Raw genomic sequence first — 24592 nt, 5'->3', positions numbered from 1 at the left:
GGATATGATTTCAGGGGCACAACCTGCGGCCCATAAAATTAACGGTTTGGATCATTCTTCCTGGCCGCATGATTCTTGAGCAGTTGGAGATCCAACACAGAGCCAATCCGATGGACGGTCTAGATCAACTAAGGATGGGTCATTACCATAGGATGAGCCTAGTCCTCTGATCAATAGAGGAACAACTTATGATGAAAACCTCTAAAGATTGGAGGGTTGGGATCATCCTATGGATACGATTTCTGGGGCACAACCTGCGGCTCATAAAATGAACGGTTTGGATCATTCTTCCTGGCCGCATGATTCTTGAGCAGTTGACGATCCAACACAGAGCCAATCCGATGGACGGTCTAGATCAACTAAGGATGGGTCCTTACATATTACAGTGGACCCCTATGCCTCATTTTATTATTATTATTATTATCAGGTCGCACCATATCCAAGCTACAAAAAACAGGTCAGCTTCTTTCATCTTCCCAATGAAATAGATAAAATCTGCATGACCCAACAAATTTCCTTGAAACCAATTGCATTGGAAAACTCAAAATCCAAAACCCAAAACAAGACTCTCCTCCCTATATAAACCCATGCAACACCACCACTGAGAATCCAAACTAAGAGAGAAAAAGAAGAAGAAGAATTGTTTTTAGCTAACAAGAGAATTTTTAGCTATGAAGAGTCTTTCACTGTCTCTGTTTCTCCTCCTCTCTCTTCTTTTCTTCTTTGCTCACGTATCTGATGGGGCTATCTCATGCGGTGATGTGGCCACTAAGGCCGCGTCTTGTGTGATGTATGCGTCCGGGAAGACCCCGAAGGTGGCATCCACATGTTGCACCGGGCTACAAGACCTAGCCAAGAGTGCAAAAGCGGTTGGAGACAGGCGCGCCATTTGCCGGTGCTTAACCACCGGCGTCAAGAACTTCCCTAATGTGCAAGATAAATACCTCAAAAACATCCCTGGCACTTGCAATATCAATGTTGGCTTCCCTGTCTCCAAGAACACCAATTGTAACACGTAAGTATGGAGGGAGGGTGTTTTTGTGATCATTCATGAGATTTTGTATGGTGTGAGCCCTTATGGTCCCATATTTTTTAAAAAAAATAATAATGTACGGACCTCATAATAGGATGATCCAAACTGTGGCATAATATGCAGTTCCTCTATAGATTGGAGGGTTTGGATCATCTTATAGTGGGGTCCATACAGTACTTTTTGAAAAATAGAGGAGTACTATAAGGGCTTACGCCATCGGAAGATCCAAACCGTCTATTTGATGGGCCACAATGTAAATAGGTTGTGCCCAAAAATCATTTCCATAGGCTGATCCTAGCCCTCCGATCTATACAAGTTTAGATAATATGCAGTTTCTATACAGATCAGAGGGCTATGATCATCCCATGGACATGATTTTTCTTTTGGGAATTCAGAAATATTTTATATCAGCAGAGAATGTCTGATATGATCGATAGATGAGGACCTTCCAAACTTGGATGGTTAAGACCATTCAATCAAAAGTGATTTTGGGCCATGCGAATGGTTCAGATGTGGTTTACACATGCAACATTTTTTTTTTGGTTTGTTTTGAATGATGAAACGTACTTCTTCTTTAGACGTTTGATTTTAAGAAAATTTATTCTTGTATTTTAATATAATATATTCTAATTAATTTTTTTTTTTTTTTGGGTATTTGCAGGATCAACTGAAATTAGCTGATGGATGGATGGCTGTAGGAAGTAGGGGCATGTGTGAGTTGAATAAAAGGATTAGGGCACTTGTTCTAGGGTTTTATTATGGGTCCTGCACTTTGTCTTTAGTCATGTAATCTCTGTTAGTCATGTGATCTCTGGTTTTATTTTTAATAGATGTGACTATCACTTGGCTTTTCCATTTTCTAACTTATTTCCTAACCATGAATCAAGTGATATTGAACTATTATTTGAAAATAAAATAGTGTAATAAAAACAAAAAATCACATTTATAAGCTTTAAATAGGCTACTGATTTGGCACTACCACGTTTTAATAATTACACAAACTTAACCTGTCTTTTCTTTTTTAATTGGCTTCTAAGAGCCGTTTGGGAACTGTAATAACCTCTGAGAACTGTTTAAATAATAAAAGACAAGATGATTTAGTGGACTTATCAAAACATGGTAATGCCAATAGCAGTAGCCTTTAAGTAACCTCTTTCTGTTATATAAACCCAGCAATTGGGGGAGAATTTGAGTTCTGGCCCTCACCACTTGGGGCCAAACAACACACATTTCCTGTTCTATATAGCAGGAGGCAATAGCTTTCAGCCTTTCCCTGAGCCATATTTGAACTGAAAAGATGAATTCCATGGAGTCATTTGTCTCCCACAGGTCTATGTTTTGAGTCATGAGAGCTTGCCATGCTAAAAGAATGTAATATTAAAATTAAGAAAAATAAAGTTCACAAAGGCGCATCAAACTCTATTCATGATTAACAGATCATGGGGAACATTAAAAACTAATAATAAATATATAATTACATTTTAGATGGATCTTAGGTGCCAAATTTACCAAGGAATTTCCTGCCCATCCCAAGCAAAGAACTTGCCGTTATCGCTGCTTTTTGCGTTGTTGATGATGCTTAAGAGCTTCTGCACAGAAAATTCTTTGGTGAAGAGCTTATCTTCGGGAACGTTTCTTTGGAATGGCCTTGACAGATCTGTGTCCACTGTTCCTGGGTGCAATAAAATGCAAATGACTGGATCCTTCCTCCGTGCAAACTCCACGGATATAGTCTTTGTCACTACATAAATTATCAACAGGAACGAGAATCAAATTTAATGAATGTGGAGAGAACTTTCTTTTAATGATTCTAAGTTTACTTAAGACAGAAATCAAACTTCATAAATGTGGAGAGAGCTTTCTTTTAATGATTCTAAGTTTACTTAAGACAGAAACTTGGACATCTATCCTTAAGAATTCAAAGCTCGAACTGGCAAACTTACCACAACAAGCAACTGCCTATAACCCATTGGCAAATTTATTTGGTTATACAAAGTATGTCTGCACTCATAAGTGCGTGTGTGTACCATGTCACATTTGTTAATATACAATGCTTCCTGGATGTATCGTATTACCATTCTTCGTAGCTATATCATGCACATGGGGCCCACATTGATTGATATGAACTACTCGCATAGTGTTATTCCCTTTAGATTGGCCAAATCCCCAAAATCAACGATTTCAACGTCTTAATGGCTTTTTATGGCCACTGAATTTAGATTGTTGCATGCTTATACTTTGTACTATTTTTTTTCACAGATATTGATTGCGTAGTTAGGATCACTATATAATAATGTTCTTTGGGCATTGAACCATCTAATTGAGGTTTACTACATGAATGGCTTGGGTAAACCATGGTCGTCCCCTTACACATGATACAAACTAGAAAGGATGGTAATACAAAGCATTCAGGATGTGATCTCTCACACACACAAATTTTGTTTTTCTCTCTTTGTACTCCCCTAGAAATTTAATCAACAAAGGATATTTATGTCGCTACTTAAAGCTTTCTCTCAGCAAGATACTACAAAGGTGCGAGGTTGCCACAAAGTAAAACAGAGTTAGTGCAATATTTACTATGTACATACAGGATAATATTGTGAGATATAACTTTTACGCTAGAAGAGCCCATTATTGAAGAAAGGGGCATAAGAGACACCAATCTTGAATATTTGCTACACAACACACTATAAGTAGAAAAAATAATATTTTTAATATCACAAGAAGAAATAGACCCATGTGTTACTTTTGATGGTATAACTTCAAGATCTTCAACATAAATCAGAGAAATGTAAATGGACATGCATGAAAAACAAGATATTTTCGAAGTATGGCTCCTTACGTTGATTAAGTGCAGCTTTTGAAGATCGGTATGAATGCCATCCCCCTAAACGATTGTCTCCAATAGAGCCCACCCTAGCACTTAAGTTAGCAATGACTGCAACATCCCTTTCGGTTCCTGAGGCGCCTCCAACTTTTAAAAGAGGCCACATGTGCTGATCGAATTCACGAAGCACAAGTTAGTAGTGTGGGATGTTTGGAATCTCCCGAAAGAAAGTCTAGGCATGCATGATTAGCCTGAGCTAGTCCAATATGAGAGCAGAACTTAACATAACTTTCAAACAAGTAAGGTCATGTTTAAAATTACTCTACAAAAATCAAGACAAAAACATGTCTCAAGTAGCACCGCTGCCCCACAAATAGACTTGCAGATGAAAAAGAAAGCGAAGGGAAAGCTTATATAATTCACGTGATGCAATTGGTATGAATATATCTTAAAACAATGGCATTAATAAACACAGATATGAAAGATAAACAATAACATATCAATAATCTAGTAAGGATTCATAAGATTTAAGGCTTATTTAACTTTGATACAAATGGCGTAATAAATGATTGATAAAAGTTTGAGAGGCATGTAACCAAGATAAATCAATAGTAAATGTAGAAGAATCAATGTTAAAATCTAGGACTCATATGAGAACTCCGAAAAGGTAAAAGGGAGTCAACTCCAGCGAGTACATGATTGAGCGGTCATTTTTTATAAATTTGGGCAGAGTCAAAGGAATTTTGATTGACTTGATAGGGAAAAATGAGGACTCAGACGAGAATCTGGCCATGGTAAAAGGTAGCCAACTCAGGCGAGTCAGCGATTGACCTGGGAAGTTTTTAAACAATAAGAAAGATAAATATGATGGTCATTTATGCATAAGCATGTATCATTACAGCCCATTTTCAAAACCTCCCTGATCTGGTCGAATTCAGTCAAGTTGACTCAATTTGTGTACTCTGGAATCTGGATACCAAGCCAAAACTTTGATTTTACAAAAAATAAAAAATAAAAAAATCAGCTAAATTGATTATCAACTCGATCAGTTATCTAAAAAACCAATGGGTTTTTCATTGACTTTTCAGGGTCTAAGTCACAAGTTGATTGCTGAGCTCACTCCAGTCTTCTGAATATTGATTACACCAGCATGAAGCGTCCATGCCAGAATGGTTGTTATGGAACATTAGGAGCCTTCAAAGTTTTGCGAAAAGGGGGTGTTGCTTGGGTTTGGTTTTAGAAAGGAGTTTCTACATATCCCATCTTTGTACCACTTGCAAGGGATAGCAGCATTGATTAAATGTTGTAGAAATTGTTATTTATGTATATGCTATGAGAAAAAGATTGTAGTAGAAGGTAAAAACAATAAGCTTAGGCCATGTTTGTATACCCACAAGATTTAGATTTGAATTTCTCACATTTTGCAGTTGAGATTTGGATCTGGATCAACTCCTTAAATTTTAAAATAAGCTACAACAGTGAAAAAAGATCCGATTTTCAAATCTGTTCTTCAAGACATTATTTGGAAATCCATATCCGAGGCAAGTACCTTCACCCTCGCTGCTCCTCGACCTTGCTGCAGCAGCAAGACGTCCCTCCCTCCCTTCCCCCCTCTCGTACAACATGAGCATGAAGATGATTGATGTATTTTGTATCCAAAACTCAAATCTAAATCCAAACTAAAAAATATGAGGTATCCAAACGTGGCCTTATTGAATTTAAAATTTCTTGTTTTCTAACTACTAAAAAAAAGGAGTCAAATGTCCAATATGAAAACCCTGCACCCCAACTGGTCCCAAATGATACATCCATAATCTATCATAAAGCTAGCTTTGATGAATTTTACAAGAATATTTACATGCTTCACTTCTTTTACAATGCTGGTAAAAGCCTCATATTCCATAGATAAAAGTTTAAAAATAGGCAGCAATGTACAATCTTGATTCCTGAAGAATAACATATTCTTTCTTAATGTAATATTACAGATATGACTATTCACCCAAAGATGAGTAAACATTGTATTTATAGCCTTGAAGTTCTTGACAGACTCTCACCCACTGGTAAGAGTAAAATGTTCTAAGAAAATATAATAAAAATTAATGAAAAAAAAAGAAAGAGTACCTTGATCACCAAAATAGGCCCTACTGCATTAACCTCATATGTGAACAGCAAAGATGATTTTTGTACTTTACTCAATGTTGTTTCTGCACTGGAGATCCAATATAATTAGTTTCAGTATAAAGAATGGCGAGAAGTTATACAAAACAACTTCATTCAGACTTATTACCAGTAGTCATCCCTGGAATCAAAACAGACAATGTGGTCATATTAAGCAATCTTGAATAGCACAATCATTCATACAGATAACATAAAAATGAAATGGCCTTCTCTGCCGAAGAGAAACAGCCCGAACAAAGTAACAGACAAGACAGAACATTAAATATATGCAATTGACTGAGGATATAATGGAATTGTTCTGCTAAAAAAAGAACAAATCGGAACACTTCGGGGAATATAATTAATGCAAATGCAGATTAGAACCTATAATGCATGCATCATGTGATACATGCACAACTTGGTTGTATTCATTGGTTGCATCAATGCCAGGGGTTCCTTTCTAATTGGCTTGCCTAACATTTGTTTAAATTATTTATCAAATAGCTCAAAAGTTCAACATAGTACTCAATGTTCAGTTGCTGTCCAACAACAGCCTTTGACAGTCATTGGCCTCATGGATGCAAAATAAACAAAAATGTAAATGATGAATATTGCGAGTTACTTCCCTAGATAAGAAGAAGTATTGCATAAAAAGGGCTTAGGAATGAAGGCATCCTCTGTTGAGCTTTCGTTCATACTATGTGTTTTAGCCTTCTACGTAAAGACTTAGCAGCAAGAAACTAAGAACACTATTAGTTGTTACAAACATTTTCGTTTAAGCAACCAACAACAAAATTGAATAATTACAGGGAAATGGACACACCTGGATGTAACACATCAGGTATTGAGAGAACTCCAGATGCATTAATTAGAAGGTTTAAAGATCCATATCTTTCCCTTATAAAGTTTGCTGATGCCTGCCATAGGATGTTATATGACGTGAATTAACACATTTGACCCGAGGAGACACCCCCAAGAAGCAAATATTTGGGAAAATCTATAATCTGTAGAAAAAAAGATCAAATGAAAGAACTTGATAGTTTAATTACAAAAAGAAGTTCAAAAGTGACTATTCAGTAAAAACTAAAGAAATATAGGTTAACTAGTAATATGCAAACATAAAGCATTAATAATGGTTGAAGAACTTTAGCTACATAGGGCCCACTACACCGAAGTGTATTGTGTTCATTAAAGTTAGTATTTCAATTAATTAGTGTTGGATTTATGTTAATTTGATAGGGTGCATCGTTATGATGGCCCTAATAACACACTTTGTAATTATAGTTAAATGAATATAAATACATAATTTTGTGGGGTTGGGGGCATCGCATAAGAAGATATTCCAATATCAACATGGTACCAAAGTAGAACAAGCATGGAGTTCAAGAAAAGACTAGTATCTTGTAGAAAACCGAGAAATAGCTTCTCAAATAAGGATCAAACATGATGTGCAGCAAAATGTCAAGAAATGATACAAAGAAACACAATCACACAAGCAAGAACACAAGATTTTCGTGGTTCAGCAATGTGCCTGCGACCATGGGAGAAGAGTTTCACTATTTCGGTTTAGGGTTACAAACTCTTCTTCTCGGCTAAGAAAACTCAAAGAAAACCTCACTACTTGGTTTAGGGTCAAAGAGGTGAAATAATAATATTTTGGGGGTATTTGGGTCATTTGACCTTTTGTATAAATATCAACGTATCACTCTCATTGGAAATTAATGAAGCATTGAACAAAGTTTACACCCCATGTTTCTTTGTTCTACTCTTCTCCTCATCTCAGTAGTTCACCATATTCAAGAAATCTTCAGTATAGAGAACAAGAGATGAAATATTACCTGACAAATTAGTGATGTGATTAGTGGCAACCTATAACAATGATTGAAGAAGCTTCAGACATAGAGATCACTCTTCTGGTCACTAATGTGGTAAAAAAGTTCCTACTAGTAAGTAATGTTTAAATTGATGATAATATTTAAGTGATATTAAATTGATGATATTGTTTCATGGTAATATGATTTCTTCTCTCACATATTTAACAACTAGCATAGTAATGCATGAGCATGATGGTTGGAAGGCGTTGAAGCAGAAAGATGCTAAGCATAAGCTAGACAAGTAGAGAAAGGTTTGCGTAGGATTTTGTCACGCCCTGACCCCACTATGTAAATATTATCCGGTTCTTAGTCGTCTACCCTCCCCGGTTTTGTTTATTAGGAGCACTAACCGTGCCTGACCCACTCCACGGGGCCCGCCCCCTTGGAGATGTTGAAAACACATCTACACAGGGAGAGGGCCCTGCGGAGTGGTTCGGGCACGATTAGTGCTGCTGGAAAACAAAACCGGGGAGTGTAGAAGACCCAGAACTGGACAATATTTACACACTGGGGTCGAGGCGTGACGGAATGGTATCAGAGCGGGAACTCCCTCTAGTACCATGTGCCAACGAGGACGTTGGGCCCTAAGGGGGTGGGTTGTGAGATCCCACATTGGAAAGGGAGGAAAACTTGCTAGACTATATATGTGGATTCTCCCTCTCCCTGTGTAGCGCGTTTTCAGCATCTCCAAGGGGAGGGCCCCGCAGAGTGGGCCGGGCAGGATTAGTTTTGCTGGAAAACAAAACCGGGGAGGGTAGAAGACCCGGGAAGGGACAATATTTACACAGTGGGGTCAGGGTGTGAAAAAATGATATTAAATCCGTACCTCCCACAGTATGGAGTGCCACCGAGGATGTTGGATTGTAAGATCCCACATCGGAAAGGGAGAGAAAGTTCATGTGCTATATATGTGAACCCCTTCTCCCTGTGTAGCTGCGTTACCAGCATCTCCAAGGGGCGAGTCCCACGGAGTGGGTCGAGCACGGTTATTGCCGCTAGAAAACAAAATCGAGGAGGGTGCGAAAACCCAGAACCGGACAATATTTACAAAGTGGGGTCGGGGCGTGACAGATCCCATGTCTCTTAAGTGCTGATCCAAGCGAGACGGAAGCCAATAATTAAAATGAGTGGGTGCAAACTAATTTAGGTCTCATCCATGACCATGACTTCGACCACATTTGCATCCACAATATGGAGACCAACCAGAATAGAGAACTTCATGCTGGAAGAATGGCTTTGGTTACAAATTTCACTGCAACATAAAGAAGAACATTGCTTTACATTGTACAAGTAGAATTTGCACCTTTAAATATGTCAAAGAAAGTGCTCATATCATTGTGGATGTGACAAATACCTCATATTCATCTCAAAGTCTTGTCAGTGTATACTGAATCTTGTTTCATTATCAAGGAAATGTTGAACCACAACAAACAGATCAAAGATGATTTTAGATGATTGAAATAGTCATACTCAACTCAACTACAATACAAACTCCGCCGGTGTTTTTCATAGCCTCTCCCAAGCCAGGATAAAGGAGGAGGGTAGGCGTCAGGTTGGCAGCCGGCCAAAACTTTGCCACTTTTCTGTGAAACCACTTTTCTGTGAAATGAATCATATAGAATATTCTTCATGAAAAATTTCTAAAGGATTCATTAGCATACCTCAACTAGTTTGGGACAAAGGCTTAGTTGAGTTGAGTTGAGATTCCATAATGCAAAGAGGCACAATTCAAGCAATTAATTACATGGTTATTGGTTGTCTAATCCAAGGCAATCAAGATGCCTAAAAAAGCTGCACAACTGATCCCCCTAATGTCTAGGTGATTTTTTCCCAATGCGTGGACGGATGCACACAATTATCAAATAATGAAAATATAAATAAAAATAATAATCAAGTCCCATGTAGGATGGTATAAAACAGTTAAAAATGCTATAAAACAAGAAAATCAACGTCAATAATCTATCTACTAAGAATCCACCAAAATTAGAAACTTGCTAGAGCTTTGAACAACTACACAAACAATCCAATAGATCTTCATAAAAAACTTAAAAGATAAAACAACAATAAATTTGATCACCCATATCAAATAAGAGGAAAGCTTAAAATCTTTACAAATAAAATTCATAACTACGCATTAATCACTGCAAAATTACAACTTGATATATATGGGTGCTAAGACCCTTAAAATTCATCCACTTTCTCACCACACGGATACAAAGAATTGGACCCTTTTTCTATTTAGTTTGAGAATTGCACCAAACCCTAGTTAGGATTGAAGATCCACCACCACCCACAGAGTGCAACAAGGTTGAATCTCTTAGGCCCCACAATGTCTTTTCCAGGCTAACCTTTTTCTCCAAGCCATCAGTACTCCAAAGGGAACTTCTCTAACTACTTTTCAGTTTTGAGCTTTCTAGGGACAAGCCAAAACCAATAAATGCACATAAAATACTAAAATAGAATGCAAATTGGACCATGTAGCCTTCAGTAATCTAATCATTATGGGGAGAAGGTATCAACTAAGAATCCACGAACAATTGAAAGTACTTGACCACAAGGTCTAACTGCTGCTCATGAATCCTTAATTTCAAAGACAGAACTAAATTACCTGATGGGTAAAGATCTCTACTCGGAATTAATGAAGTCAACAGTTTCATGGATAAGCTCCAACTCATGTTAATCTTGCATATCAGTCTCATAACGGGATTAGTTTGGCGTATAAATATCACATCATTAAAAAAAAAAAGGGCGGCCCAGTGCACGAGGCTCCCACCATTGCGGTGTCTAGGGAGGGCTAGATGTACGCAGCCTTACCCCTGCTTTGCAGAGAGGCTGTTTCCATGACTTGAACCCGTGACCACCAGGTCACAATGGAGCAACCTTATCGTTGCTCCAAGGCTCGCCCTCATTCATAGCGTAAAATATAAACAGGTGTTAATTTTGACAAAAAAAAAACCTCCCTGGAAATTATAGTATTATTCTACACACTATGATAGATTACTAGACCATCACGAGTAAATTTATCTGGTAATTTATCAGGTATGACAAGGGAATGAAATGAATTCAACATATACACTTCAAATTGATGTGCAGCCACTTCAAAGTTCCTGATTGAATAGTTGGCTATGATATGGCCAAAGATGGAGTCAATAGATTTGGTGATGAGTATGAATAGGAAAAGAGGCAGTCTCCTCATCTCAGACCCTGATGAATTCTGGAAGTCTTCATTCCCTTTATTGGTCATGATAGGATATCTGACACTATATATGAACTGCCCAATGCAATTAATTCGCTTGAAGCCGAGGCCAATCAGAAAGTGGCCACTACACAATGACCATAAGCCTTTTCAAGGTCAATCTTGATAGCCATGCCTACAACCCCATTTCCATGGGTTGCAACAATCACGTTTAGCGACTTCCATAACATTAAAACATGTATTGTCCCAACACAAAGCTGATGTAACCGAGAGTAATTAGATGATTCATGATCTCTTAGATATGAATGGCTAAGACTCTTGGGTAAGAACTTTAGACACTCTTAACTGTTCTAGAAGGTTGAGATCCTCTGAGATCCATTGCATCTTGGGGTTTAAGGGCTGGAGCATTGAAGGGAGCATAGAAACTTATGCCAACATGGGGAAAACTCCTCTATCAACAATATATATAAACTCAGGCCCCAAGAGTTCTGATAACTTCGGAGAAAAGTTATCAAGAACCAATCTCCTTGAAAAATGAACTTTACACATTTACCAGTTGTTAACAGCTAAGCATATTTCTTCTTACTTGATTTATCTCTGTCCTTGAAGCCTATGCTATAGTGATGTTTAAGTTTCCAATGCAATGGATGCCAACCGATTGTTTTGGGAGGTAATGAACTCCAACTTAACAATAGAATCAGTAAAATAAGAACTCATTGAAGATTGTAGCACAGTAAAATAAACTGACTATTATATATCGTTATAAATACCAATATGCATGGCAAGCTTCATATCTAAACATTGATTATAGTACTAGATGTCATGAGCAAATAAATGACTGTAAGCTAGACAACCAAGAAAATAGTAGATGTTGGTGTCAAGAATCTCCTAGTGTAGTTGGTGATGACTATATACTAGAATTCTTTTCATAATCAGTAAGCCCCTTTGTTCAGTGATGAAATAACTAAGAACTGCATTCTGGTAAAGAAAACCATTTTTCACTGTAGAATTACCACATTGTTAAGGATAGATATCATCAACACAATAATCTTCAGAAGAAACTCCATTGTAATGGTGCAAGGCAGTACTTTTTTGTTAGCTACATGGACATGAAATGAAATGTCTCCCAAGCAGAAAACTAAAAAAGTTACCTCTATGGTGCTTTCAACTGTTAAATCCAGCTGTTGTATGTCAAGGCGTTCCTCAAACCTCCTTTTCAACTCAAGAAGGCCTGTTGCCCCACTAGGATTTCGACAAGTAGCAACAACATGGTCTTTCTCAGTCTTCTCTAACAGCTGTCTAACCTATCAAACATCGTGGGAATTTTATGAGTATGTAAGAACTATATTACTGATACATATATATATATAAATGATAAACATCCTTAAGATGAACAATCAGTAAGTTATTCTTCCATTTGTCTTGAGAAGCTTGACACAAAACTTTCTATAATTGCCATACAGTCATATACTATGATATCCTGCTTTTTCAGGGTATAAGAATATAAAATGGCTACATGTAAGGCTCATGCTTGAATTTAAAGACATATATGCATTACTAGGCAGGCACTTGAATTTAAATAGTATTGAATCAAGAATATGTAAATCACAAGAAGGCACTTGGACAGAGAACCATTTCCTTTCTTTGGGCATTTGCCTTAGAAGTGTTGACCCCAAGTTTATGACATTGAATTTAGGGGGTCAAACATTCACTTAACTAATAAAAGAAAAATTTGTTTATCATCTTTCTCTTAACTGAAAACGACATTGATGCCTGGACTTGGAAAATTTCAGATTACCAAGATATGACACATGTGTACTTAAACTGGAAGTATAGAATATCGATACACAAAAATAAGGATGCTCATGGAAACATATTTATATTTTTGAAGTGGTAACTGGTCTCGTAATTTACTTCCCCATTTAAGGACATTGATTGGACTCTAACTGCCAAAATATCACAGACTAGGATTGAACTCTCTAGTAATAGCCCAAACACATAAGATGTCAAATGTAGGGTGAGACAGTAGTTGCCAGATAGCTAGAAATTCATAGCATACAAATACAAACTATTTACAGGTGCTAGTACAGTTCGAATATATAGTTGCCCCAATGTAATAGGTACAATAAGTAGTAGGAGGTTAGATGTGTACATATCTTGACTTTTCAGTTATGAATTGATTTCTAATCGCCTGCTTTAGAAGCGTAGATATGAATAAAAATGTCAACGTGAACCCCAACAGAAAAAGGAAAGGAAAAGGAATGTTTCGCAGAAATATCATAAGCCATTAAATCGATACAAAAGAAGCAAAATCAATATTAGAAATGAAAAATGTACCATGTATGAATCACAAAAACATTAGCAGTCCAAAAATAGCAACACAAATTTCAGGGTACTGTTAGAACATGATATAATTAATTCTGTAGACTTAGTGTAAGGTAATGAACAAACCAGCACAAGCCATGAAATGATCCCAAATAAACTGAGCCAAATATTAAAAACCAAAAAAGCCTAAAACCCAAAGAACATAAAAACACATTATAAATACACAAATACGCTCATACACAAATGCTCAGGAACAATATTTTAAAAACCAGACCGAACTGTCCGCTTCAACCCAGTTCAGCCTGACCCGACCATTTTTTCGGTCTGGTTTCAGCAATCCAGTACAAGTTTTAGAAAACCAATTGAATCGCCTGGTTTAAAATTAAATTGCGCGAAGCTTTTGAGTCAACAGTTTAGTGGGAATCAGTGACAACCGGGTGATTTATTTACATATTAAACTTATCCTCTTGGTTACTTAATATATTATAAAACATTATCTTCGAACTTAAAAAACTTAACACTTGCCATTCAAAAAAAAAAAAAAACACTTGTCATTTACCAAGTTACCTTATTAATTAATAAAACATAACCTAAGGTTGTTGAATTCTTGATTTTCTTCCTCCTTTCAAAGTCTAAAGTTAATGACTTACCGTACGATCATCACTAGGTTACTTTACTTTTCTTATTACAACTATTTTTCATATTTTTTATTTTTTCTTTCTTTTTAATTTTTAAAATGAATTTACTGATGGCATCATGGTTCAACCCTGGACCAATTTAGATCAAACAAGGACTCTCTTCTATTTGATCACCGGTCCACTTTATAAAACATTGTTCAGGAACATGGGTATCAGAAAAAAGTGAAAAACACAGAAATCAATACAAAGGAAACAACCCAAGATTAAAAATAAAAAATCTATACCCAAAACTGTAAGCAGTCCAAAATAAAGAAAGCATAAAGTTCAGAAACTGTTAATATTATAAAAAAAAGAGTTCAGAAACTGTTAAAACAGATAACATTCAAACATCCATGCACAGAAATGAATAAACCAGCATGAACCATGGAATTAGCAGAAAATAAGCAAAACCAGATACAAAGCACGAAAAATATTGCTTGAATAAATCACAAATCTCTGAACAAATACCAAAACCAAGGTACAACTGCACTGAAATGGAAATGCTTACACACAAAGATATTAAGAAAAAAAACAACAAACATGAAATTAAGCCAAAAGAAACAAAACCAAACCTAAGCCAAAACAAACAAACCTAAACCCATAAAAGTATTGTACCATTCCTTAATTACATTTATATAAAAAATCTAACAAAAATAGGCATCTGAAAAAAATAAATAAATCATAAACCATGAATTCAACCCAAAAGATACAGACCCAATACTTGAAACAAATAAACTAGCAACGAAAAAGCATGCAATTGAGCCAAAAAAATAAAAATAAAAAATCATAAACCATGAAATGAACCCAAAAGAAACAAACCCAATACTTGAAACTAGTAATCTAGCACTTATGGGTCCCAAACCCATAAGCATATCAATTTAATTTCAAAAAACCGTCCAAACATGAAATAATGTAGAACTTTCTGTAGAAAAATTGCTCACAAATTCAAGCCCAATTCCCCTAGATGCTCCCTGAACCATGGAAACCCCACCCTTCAAATGCTTTGAAGAGCTGCAGAAAGAAGCCTTGCAGATTGATCTCAAAGGTGTGGCCATGAGGGTATGCAATACAAAAAGCTTCATATCTAACCTACCAAAACAAGGGAAAGAAAAACAAAATCTTTATTTTACTGGATGTGGGTACCTTTATAGATGCAACATTTTTTTCTAATATCAAACAAGTAAATTATCAAACGAGATGAGGGTTTGGAGCTACCAGAAAACTGTAGATGAGGGTTTCCCGTTAAAGTTGCCCACTGTTCACGTTACAAGGGGGCGAATGCGTACTGCAAGGGGGTGAAAATGTCAAACATCCTTGAAAATATTACAAAAGACAGCTGTTTGACCTTTTCTTTTCTCTTTTCTCTTTTCTCCCCCTTCATGTAATTTAAATGCTACTGAATACTGATATTGGCAGTCATGTTTTCATAATTGCACTAACTGAACTTGTCTTTTATTATTTAAACTTCTGTCAAAGTTTATTACCGTTCCCAAATAGAAGTTTTTATATGGTGGCCAAACGTGAAAATCACAAGAAACTTTGCCTCTTGATTTTTTATCTAAGTGGAAAGTAAAAAAGGAGGCTTTAACCGGGATAAAAAATCAAGGGGCCTGCCCTTGGATTTTCACCGTCGGCCACCATATAAATTCTCCTCAAAAAAATCTCATAAACCAATTAAAAGGAAAAAGACAAGCTGAGTTTGTGGAATTATCAGAACATGGTAGTGCCAACATCAGTAGCCAGGATACTGATATTGGCACTTTAATAATTGCACAAACTCTGCTTGTCTCTTCACTTTTAATTGGCTTGTGAGAGCTTTTTGGGAACTGTTATAACCTTTGACACCTGTTTAAATAATAAAAGACAATCTTAGTCGGTGTATGTATCGAAATAAGGTAGTGCCAACATTAGTAGCCATTTAAAAATGGGATGAATGTCTTCCTCATTTTGGACACATGCACAAGCATGCTTAAATCACACCCTAATTTTCTTTCATGAAAATATCAGTTTCATTGATTACATTTTAACAAGGAATCATTAAGAACAGTTTAAGTCCCTTCAACTAGAATCATCTCAAGAAACCCATTAAATGAGGAAATAGTTTGTTTTTCTTAGCACGGTCATGCGTAAATTTCATCAATACCATGTCTCTTTACATTTCTTAGCTTTGATCTTACTTAGTAGGCTTTTAGTAGGACAAAAAGGCCGTAGAAAGATAATCTAGATCAAAGATTTTTATTGTTATGAGGACAAATAAGCATGGTAACATAAAATTAAGGCCGCATTACATGAATGAAAATCACAATTACATGGAAATTTTACCAAACTAATTGATCAATCAACACTTCCATAGTTAGAATCCAACAGAATGTGAATCAAAGAAATCCATCAAACAAACGAATTGTCGAATATATGACGATCTAAGCATTAACCCTGTTTAAGATTGGCCTAAACATGATCTTGAGAGCTTTAATATGCATAGAGCTCAGCCAGTTCTTCCAATGAATCAGCGTTGAGCTTCGGGTCGGCGTTCTCGAGCATCCACAAGAGGTGATCAAAGATTACAACCTCGCATTTCACAGAGATGTCGCCGGACTTCTGCTTGGACTTCTCGATGAGCGCATTTAACAGAGGGTGGTTTAAGAGCTTGGCGTCTATCATGTATCGCCGCCTTGAGCTCCCTACGAAGACAGTTTCTCTTTGCTCTTCTGTCATATCACCACCCCAAAACTCTTCTTTGGTAGATTTAGACCTTAAGCTAGTGTAAGATGATGATCTACCCAGCTTTGACAAGCTCTTGCACTTCTTCAATATATGATTCATCTTCTTCATCCTCGCAAATATCTGAATAGGACGAACCGGCCCTGTGGATATCTTTGCTTTGAATTAATTCTTCCTTCTCCTCTCAGGGCTTAGAAAGAGATTCTTTAACCAAAAAGAATTCAATTCCGATGTAGAATGCGAAGTTTTCGCTAACCATGAGATAGAGTGAGAGTGAGAGAGATGTGAATCTAAGCTTAGAAGGAACACAAGGATGGATTGATATACACTCACAAATGGGTCATGGTGGGTGACCCATCGTTGTTTTTACATGCTAAGAATGTGGGCCCATCTCACCACCAAACAACTAAAAAATTAAGTTAACCCACAAAAGTTAGATTGATTTTTGGTGGGCTTAGACAAATCTTGTTATGTATACGTGTGAGTGATTGAAATTCAGTGTACCAAAGGGAATACATCCAAATTCAGTTTATACATGATACATTGGCTTTTAAGGTTTCAGCCATGTGAGTGAGCCCACCAAAATTCCCTGAAATGGGCCAAGTGGGTGGCCCGCATTTGATGCTGCTTGGGCTGCTTGCCTCATCAACAACATTATTTGACAAACTTTTGCACGTGCATCCCTTTGTCGCTATGTTGAACCCTTCACATGGGCCCTTAGTGGGCTTTTTGGGCCCATGGGAATATATTAGACTGATCACGCAAACATTGCACGTGCAGGTGACCCCACACACCCAACTGTGCACATGCCATTTGCAAAAATTCAATTTTGATAGGATTTTTTTAGTTTGAAACGAGGCATAATAATTCGTTGATTTTGTTTCAAGATTTTTTTCAATGGGAAAAGACATTTCCACCCCCTTTTTCCATCATTCCACCTCCTTTTGTTTGTCTTTTCCTAAAAATGATTGCATTTCGGACCCTTTTATTTGTCTTTTCCTAAAAATGAGCCCCCCTTTTGTTTAACAAAGGGGAATAACATATTCACCCTTTTTTTTTACTTGGGACAGCCCCCTCTAGTGTAAAAGCATGGTCATAACTCATAAATACACTAGAGGGGGCTGTCGCAATTAAAAAAGGGGGCGAACATATCACTTCCCATCAACAAATAGTTTAAGTTAGACAGTGTGCCTAACTTAGACTATTTGGGTGCTTGGCTGTAAGCCTGTAACTCAAATTGCAAACATTGCCAATCTACAAGCTTTCTTTGTTTGATTTTAGTTGTTTCTTATTCATCGACACCCTAAACAAATTTAGGGTGCTGGATTTTCTTTTCCCTAACAAACGGGTAAAGTTTTCTTTTGATGGAGGGGTTAGGGCCCACTTATTGAAACGTGTCAACCCAATTTGGGCAATAATTGAGGCCCTATTTGTTTTGGAGAAAAGAAAAATTGGGAAATTATATCAGCACAACCATGTTTTAATAATTGCACTAACCCACTTGTCTTTTACTATTATTATTATTATTTTTGAAACGGATCTTGTCTTTTTATTATTTGAAGAGCCGTCAAAAATTATTATAGTTCTCAAAAAGCTCTCACATGCCGATTAGAAAAAGAAAGGACAAGCTGAGTTAGTGCGATTATTAAAACATGGTGGTGCGATTATTAATTTATAAGTTGACACATTGCACAATAGGGAAGGCTGTTAAGGACGACATCCTGACACTTGGTGGTCTTCCCAGCAGCTGTGAGATAAAGACTGTAAACATGAAGACAGGGCTTAAAAAAGGAGTGCAGATATCAATTCCCATTAGAAATAGTGTAAAAAATATTCAAATTCAAGCATTCAAATGAAAATGGAAAAGATAAAAGCAGACCCACCAATGATACATGAATTGATTTGATGGTAATGAAGATTAGCAGCTTAGCTTCAAAGAAACACTAGGAAGCCCAAAAGCTTGCTTTAGCTTAGAAGCAAACACATCAACCTCCTCTTGTTAAGGATTTTTAATAGGGAAAGCAAAAGGGCCCACATGATGTTTGTCATTAGCTTTCATGTAAAGTTGTCCTCTCTCCATCATGTACTATGATCTGGACCATCAACTGTTGAATTATGGCGAACTTTGAAAAATACTAACCATCCGAATGGGGATCTGCAACTGGGTTAATAATATTAGAATGTGCAAAATTCTGCATTGATTAAAGGGTTAGAATCATCGGAAGAACATGACATTTTGACCTTCAGCCATTTAAGATGAGACCTTCTGTGTTTCTTTCTATGGGTGCAAAACAATTTTTACATCCATTTTTCGCGTAAATTTTGTTTTACGCTCATTTTAGGTCAAAAGAAAAGAAGCATAAAGAGAAAATTACATAGTGGTTGCATTGGAATTAGCGATTACAGTATGGGCCTGCTCGGATGACGAGAAGATTTTGATTTGGATTTCTCACATTTGCAGCTCTTTTTGCATTGAAATTGGCATAGGATCAAATTCTTGGATTTCTAATTCAGCAGCTGACAGTGAAAAAAATCAGATTTCTAAATTTGCTGTGGAAATAAGAAATTGGACATCCACAGAACTGACAGTACTTCCTAGTGGAGGGAAGTACCCCCTTCCCTCTCTGTCTCCCTCAACGTGAGCTGGAAGATCTATTAATTTTGTACTCAAAACTCAATTCCAAATCTAAATACAAAATCTGAGGTATCCAAACAGACCCTAATTGTATTTTGAATTCCAATTTTGTATCTTATCTGCGTGCTATAACCACCTCACATTAATTATGATAATTGAGAACCAAGAAAAGTTAAGTTATTAAGTTTCATGATCCACAATCACTTCCAATATCACCAATCTTCATTTCCTTTCTCAACCGATCTTAATCACCATGCTTGTGTTCGTCTCAATCGCAATAATTTTCTGTTGTGACGATCCCAACTTACTCTTACACTTCATGTTCATGCCTTGATGAGATTCGTTGACGGATCTTTTCCTTGCCCATTGGATGTCTAATGTCCTTCTTAGCTTGGGCCACCTTAGAGCCACTTTTTGCTTCTTAATCAACAAGTCGGATTATACAATTACGATTGGAACTTCAAATTGAAAAGAAATAAGAAAGATCTTACCATCACTTATTACTTGCACAAAATTAAAAAAAATTCGTAAACACTCTTACAGCGATTGCGCAACCAATTGGTGAGGATACCAGGGGTACGATAGAGGATCTGTAGATGCAGGTTCAAACCTTTATTGGCCAGATGAATTTGCCAATCAACCTGCTACTAAAGTTGTTGTTTCGTTCAACACCATGCCTGGATAAGTGGGACACACAACACCAATCACGGGCCCTATTCATACCCTAATCAAAATCGTTTTTAATCTCCATCACATTTTCACTCAACGAATGCTGATTATTCTAATCAAGGTTTTAAATTTCGGTTTCGGTTCTCACCCAAAACCGAAATTTTGGCCAAATTTCAGTAGAAGCGCTCGAAATGTCGGTTTTTTGGGCTGAAATTACCGAAATTTTGTAAAGAAATAAAAAATTAATATTTATAAAAAATTTCACCCAAATTTTCGAAATTTCGACCGTTTTTGTCCCAAGTTTTGAAATTTCGGATTTTGGTTGAAATTTAAAACCATGACCTAATCATCGACCGGAATGCCAAAGTGTGCAATATATTCTGACATACTACCTTACACTTAATTGAAAGGCCCACTATAAGTGAACTACATGTAAAATATTGTATGGAGATGATGATCGGAATAGTTACATCAATTTAATTTTGGCTATTGAATGTGAAATGATAGGATTTTTAATATCGATGCATTTTTAGGTCACCAATTGAATGGTTACGATCATTTGGTTGATCCAATGTTAGTTCCAAATTCGATATGAGACTTGTTTTGGAGTTGGAAGGTAACCGGTATTGGTTCTCTCGGTCGAACTTTAAAGCATCTAACTCCTTTTGCTGTCATATGGATTATCTGGATGGCGAGGAATTCTCGTATCTTTGAGGGCAAATGCAGCACCCTAAATTTTTTGCTAAGGAAAATAAGACTCACTATGGTTTCTTGGGTACTTCAAAATCCGTCTTTCTCAAGCTACTCAGCTGAGATCATTATATAGAATTGGGACACATTTTTTAGGGCAGCACTTCCAACGCAAAGATAGTAGCGAGATAGAAATCCTTCCTAGGAACGTCATCAAACTCAATGTTGATGGTTGCTCCCTTGGCCAACCTAGGCTTGGCAGGTATTGGAGGAGTACGTTTTTAGGAACATTTCGGGCAACATCATCTATTCTATTCGCAGGTCCTATAAGATTCACCAAATTCTATTGAGGCCGAGGTCTGTGCACGAGATCAAGGTTTGACCATCTTCATGAACCAGATGGAGGGCAGTTTGGAAGTGAAAAGCAATTCATTTAACATTGTGAGGTGGGCTAAAGGAATCGATGATGATCCATGGAAACTACTTGGCAATTTCATTGATGGGATTAAAGATACGTGTTTATATGGAGGGTTCCTTTTTTATTCTTATTCCTACAAGTGCAAACGATTTGGTAGATCGCATAGCCAAGTTAAGTGCTTCTAGTAACTATTTCTTTGAGGGGTACTCGCCCCCATCCGAAGTTCCAGAGCCCACCCACGGTGGGGCCTATCCCTTTTTCACATTGGACAGATCTAATTTCTAACTATAATTTCAAATTCTTACTCAAAATCCCCATCAAAGTATCAGACACTCACATGCATGGTGATTGAAAGGTCAAGATGTAGGCCCTGACGTGGATCCATATTTGACTAAAATTGATTTGCTGACAATTGAAACAGAAATGAACTGTGGTGCAATTCAACAGGCAATAATCCATTGATGTGGAGAGAGAGAGAGAGAGAGAGAGAGAGAGAGAGAGAGAGAGAGAGAGAGAGAGAGAGAGAGAGATTCTAAAACTAATTTAACTAATTGACACATAAATTACACCTCAGAGCAAATGGGGCTGCAGACCCAAATGGGTCCTTCTAGCCATTCCCAAGAACTTTTTGATTAGATAAATAATTAAGTTTGCTCTCTATTTGGATTATGGACTTTTGCTCAATAAATCCAGTAGAAAACCACAAGGATTGAACCCCCTAGACAATAAAGATAAAGGAAGAAGTTCATGGATGCAATGAAGAGACAAAGGGCAAGAACTAAGTGAGCCATTAATATCCTTTACTTCCATTCCACATCTTCTTTCTATCCTCTCTTGGAATATCTCACATCTTTTGCCATTGTTTTCCACTTTGAAGCTCTTCTTCTCATTGCCAAACATTTTTTTTTTAATTTTATCCCAGAATTTATCAAGGAACCTTAAATTTTAGGCCACTGATGTTGGCAATACCAAGTTTTGATAATTGCACTAACTCAGCTTGTCTTTTCTTATTTAAACAGCTGCCAAAGGTTATTACAGCTCCCAAAAAGCTAACATGAGCCAATTAAAAAGGAAAAGACAAACTGATTTTGTGCAATTATTAAAATATAGTTGTGCAAATATCAATGGCCAAATTTTATTGATATAATAAAAGAATATAAAGAGGGGGACATGCCATCTTACCTCTAAATCCACAAAACTTTAAAAAAAAATAAAAATCCTACCTTCTATAAATACTTAGAATCAAGGTTTTAAATTTCGGTTTTGGTACCGATTTCGGACGGGCCGAAATTTGATATTTATGTTCGAAATTCCGAACAAAATTTCCTAAATTTCGGACCGAAATTACGGAAATTATCAAAATTTCGGACGAAATTGGGTAAAAGCCAAAATTTGCAATTTCGCCAAATTTTGGTTTCGGTGATTTCGGTTCGAAAATTTGGATTTCGGTCGAAATTTAAAACCATGCTTAGAATACACAAAATGTCACAGCAAGTACATGAGGAGGACATACCACCTTACCTCAGGAAATAAAAGTCCAACAAATACAAAAAAACTTACCTGCTATAAATGCTAGGCATTTCGAAGAAATCATATCTCACAGCGCCTTTAGCCAAAGTAGGAAGATCTCTCAATTAATTATGAAAATTTTGAATTTCTTACCAAATTTGGAAAAAATATATACAAGAACTGATGAATTATTTGTCAAATCCTTATTTAATTTAGAAAATTCTGGTTTAATTATGAAACTTCACATTTAATTAAAAAATGCGAGTATTTTTATTTATGCAGATGAGGGCAAAATATTTTGGATTTTTTTCAAGAAATTTTCAATTATTCAAAGCATTGTGTAACTATGATCACACTTTATCTCTTATTATTGGTAAACCCTGTCACAAATATATGTTTTAGGAATATCTTAACAATAACGTAAAATATAGGGAAATTTTAATTTTAATTTTATATGTTTCTTTTCTCTTTTTATTGAACTTTAAAAATGTAGTAAAAGAAATTTTCTTTGAAGATCTCATGAAAAGAAATTGAGATATTTTTGCAACATTAACAGAAAAAAATCAATTATACTTTTGTTACAATGGATTCTTGATTTTCTCTTTTTACTAAGGCCATGATAGGCACCTACGGAAAATTATTCCATGGAATTAATATTAGTTGGCCAAATCATGAGAGGAGCTGAGGAGGGAGGGGAGAGACTTCAGAGGGATAAATTCACCCTCTTTAAGGTTTTTCTTTGCCTTTAAAACTTAACGGATAACGTTAAAAGGGAGGATTTTATTCGTCGGGGCATTGAGTGACGGGAGGTTGACAAGTGGCTGAAAAAGTGTGTGCTTCATCAACCTTTTTTAAGATAGTTGATTGTAGGAGGGACAATCAACTATCTTAAAAATCAAGGGACATATGATTGTAGGAGGGTATTAAGATAGTTGTACACAAGAAAAAATCAAGGAAAATAGAATAGTTTCAATAGCAAAATATTCGATTAAGAATAGAATAGTTTCTGTAGTTTTTTTTGAATGATGAGAACTCTTATTAGATGAAAAAATGGGGGAAAAGCCCATAAACCGAGATGGTCCTTACAATGAAAAGGGAAGAGAAAGAGAAAGAATATAAAAAATCATGGGCCCTCGAGGGGAAGGAAATCAAACGACTCTAAAGCTTCCCTAATCACATCTCCGTTAGCCGATCTTCGATCTTCTTACATGCAGATAAGGGATGGAAGCACCCATCACTAGATCATGGATCTCGTCAAACGAATGCACAAGATCTCGTCAAACGAATGCGCAAATCTCCATGGATGGGGATGAGTCCTTCTCAACCACCTGATGACTTTAAGGGAGTCTCCCTCTATAATCAAACTATCCAGGATATTGATCTCCATGATCCTCATGCCCTGCAAGACCGCTCCCACCTCCGCCTCATTGGAGTTTGCAACTGCGGTAGATCCTGAAAAGGCCCTCCTCGTAACTCCGTGGTCATCTCTTAATACCCCACCCACTCTTGGGTTTTCTTGATGGGATCCATCAAAGTTAAATTTTATTTTTCTAGGATTTGGTGGCTCCCATCCAAGGGTTGGAATCGACACACGCTCATTACTAAGCATATTTCTCTCCACCCCTACCAAAGGTCGAAGACTAATACAAACCTGAAACTCGATAAGGTCTTTAATTACGTAATAATCATGGTGACAATCTTCATGTAGACAAACTATGAAGACTTTATTAAGCTCTTAAACATCATTGCATCTATTTCTTTCCAAAGGACCCACAAAGTAGCCAGTAAGACCACATCCAAAGGATCTTTCCTTCTGCCTGTCAGGGAACATAGAACCAACTCTCTAATAGGTCACTCATCC

General features: G+C 36.7%; 2 protein-coding genes across 3 annotated transcripts; both read right to left on the bottom strand.

The window, feature by feature from the left end:
- Positions 1-2392: 2392 nt before the first annotated feature.
- Positions 2393-15454, bottom strand: LOC143892526 (NAD(P)-binding Rossmann-fold superfamily protein). Of its 2 annotated transcripts, XM_077397220.1 has the most exons (7): positions 15305-15454; positions 15031-15178; positions 12239-12391; positions 6841-6934; positions 5982-6064; positions 3876-4029; positions 2393-2774 (listed from the first exon to the last, which is right to left on the bottom strand). In XM_077397220.1, exons 2-7 carry the CDS (start codon positions 15169-15171, stop codon positions 2539-2541), a joined length of 861 nt encoding a protein of 286 aa, XP_077253335.1. In that variant the 5' UTR covers positions 15172-15178; positions 15305-15454; the 3' UTR covers positions 2393-2538. The 2 variants fall into 2 exon arrangements, with proteins under 2 accessions (XP_077253335.1, XP_077253336.1); XM_077397221.1 differs by lacking the exon at positions 15305-15454 and having other exon boundaries at positions 15031-15291.
- Positions 15455-16558: 1104 nt separating this feature from the next.
- On the bottom strand, positions 16559-16921 carry LOC143892096 (SAUR-like auxin-responsive protein family). The gene has a single exon (XM_077396563.1). It carries the CDS (start codon positions 16919-16921, stop codon positions 16559-16561), a length of 363 nt encoding a protein of 120 aa, XP_077252678.1.
- Between the last annotated feature and the right edge of the window lie 7671 nt (positions 16922-24592).

Source organism: Tasmannia lanceolata, unplaced genomic scaffold (assembly GCF_043159265.1).
Source record: "Tasmannia lanceolata isolate RefF3 unplaced genomic scaffold, GAP_Taslan_0.1 ptg000015l, whole genome shotgun sequence".
NCBI lineage: Eukaryota > Viridiplantae > Streptophyta > Magnoliopsida > Canellales > Winteraceae > Tasmannia > Tasmannia lanceolata.
This window is presented reverse-complemented; position numbering and strand designations above follow the sequence as displayed.

Bases quoted from the DNA above. Each gene is read 5' to 3' on its own strand.
- LOC143892526 (XM_077397220.1), bottom strand. From the start codon at position 15,171: ATGAAGCTTTTTGTATTGCATACCCTCATGGCCACACCTTTGAGATCA. The intron at 12,392-15,030 runs GTGAGCAATTTT...GATGTTTGATAG, and splicing joins GGGGAATTGGGCTTGAATTT to GTTAGACAGCTGTTAGAGAA. The intron at 6,935-12,238 runs GTAACTTTTTTA...ATCCTATGGCAG, and splicing joins CAGTTGAAAGCACCATAGAG to GCATCAGCAAACTTTATAAG.
- LOC143892096 (XM_077396563.1), bottom strand. From the start codon at position 16,921: ATGAAGAAGATGAATCATATATTGAAGAAGTGCAAGAGCTTGTCAAAG.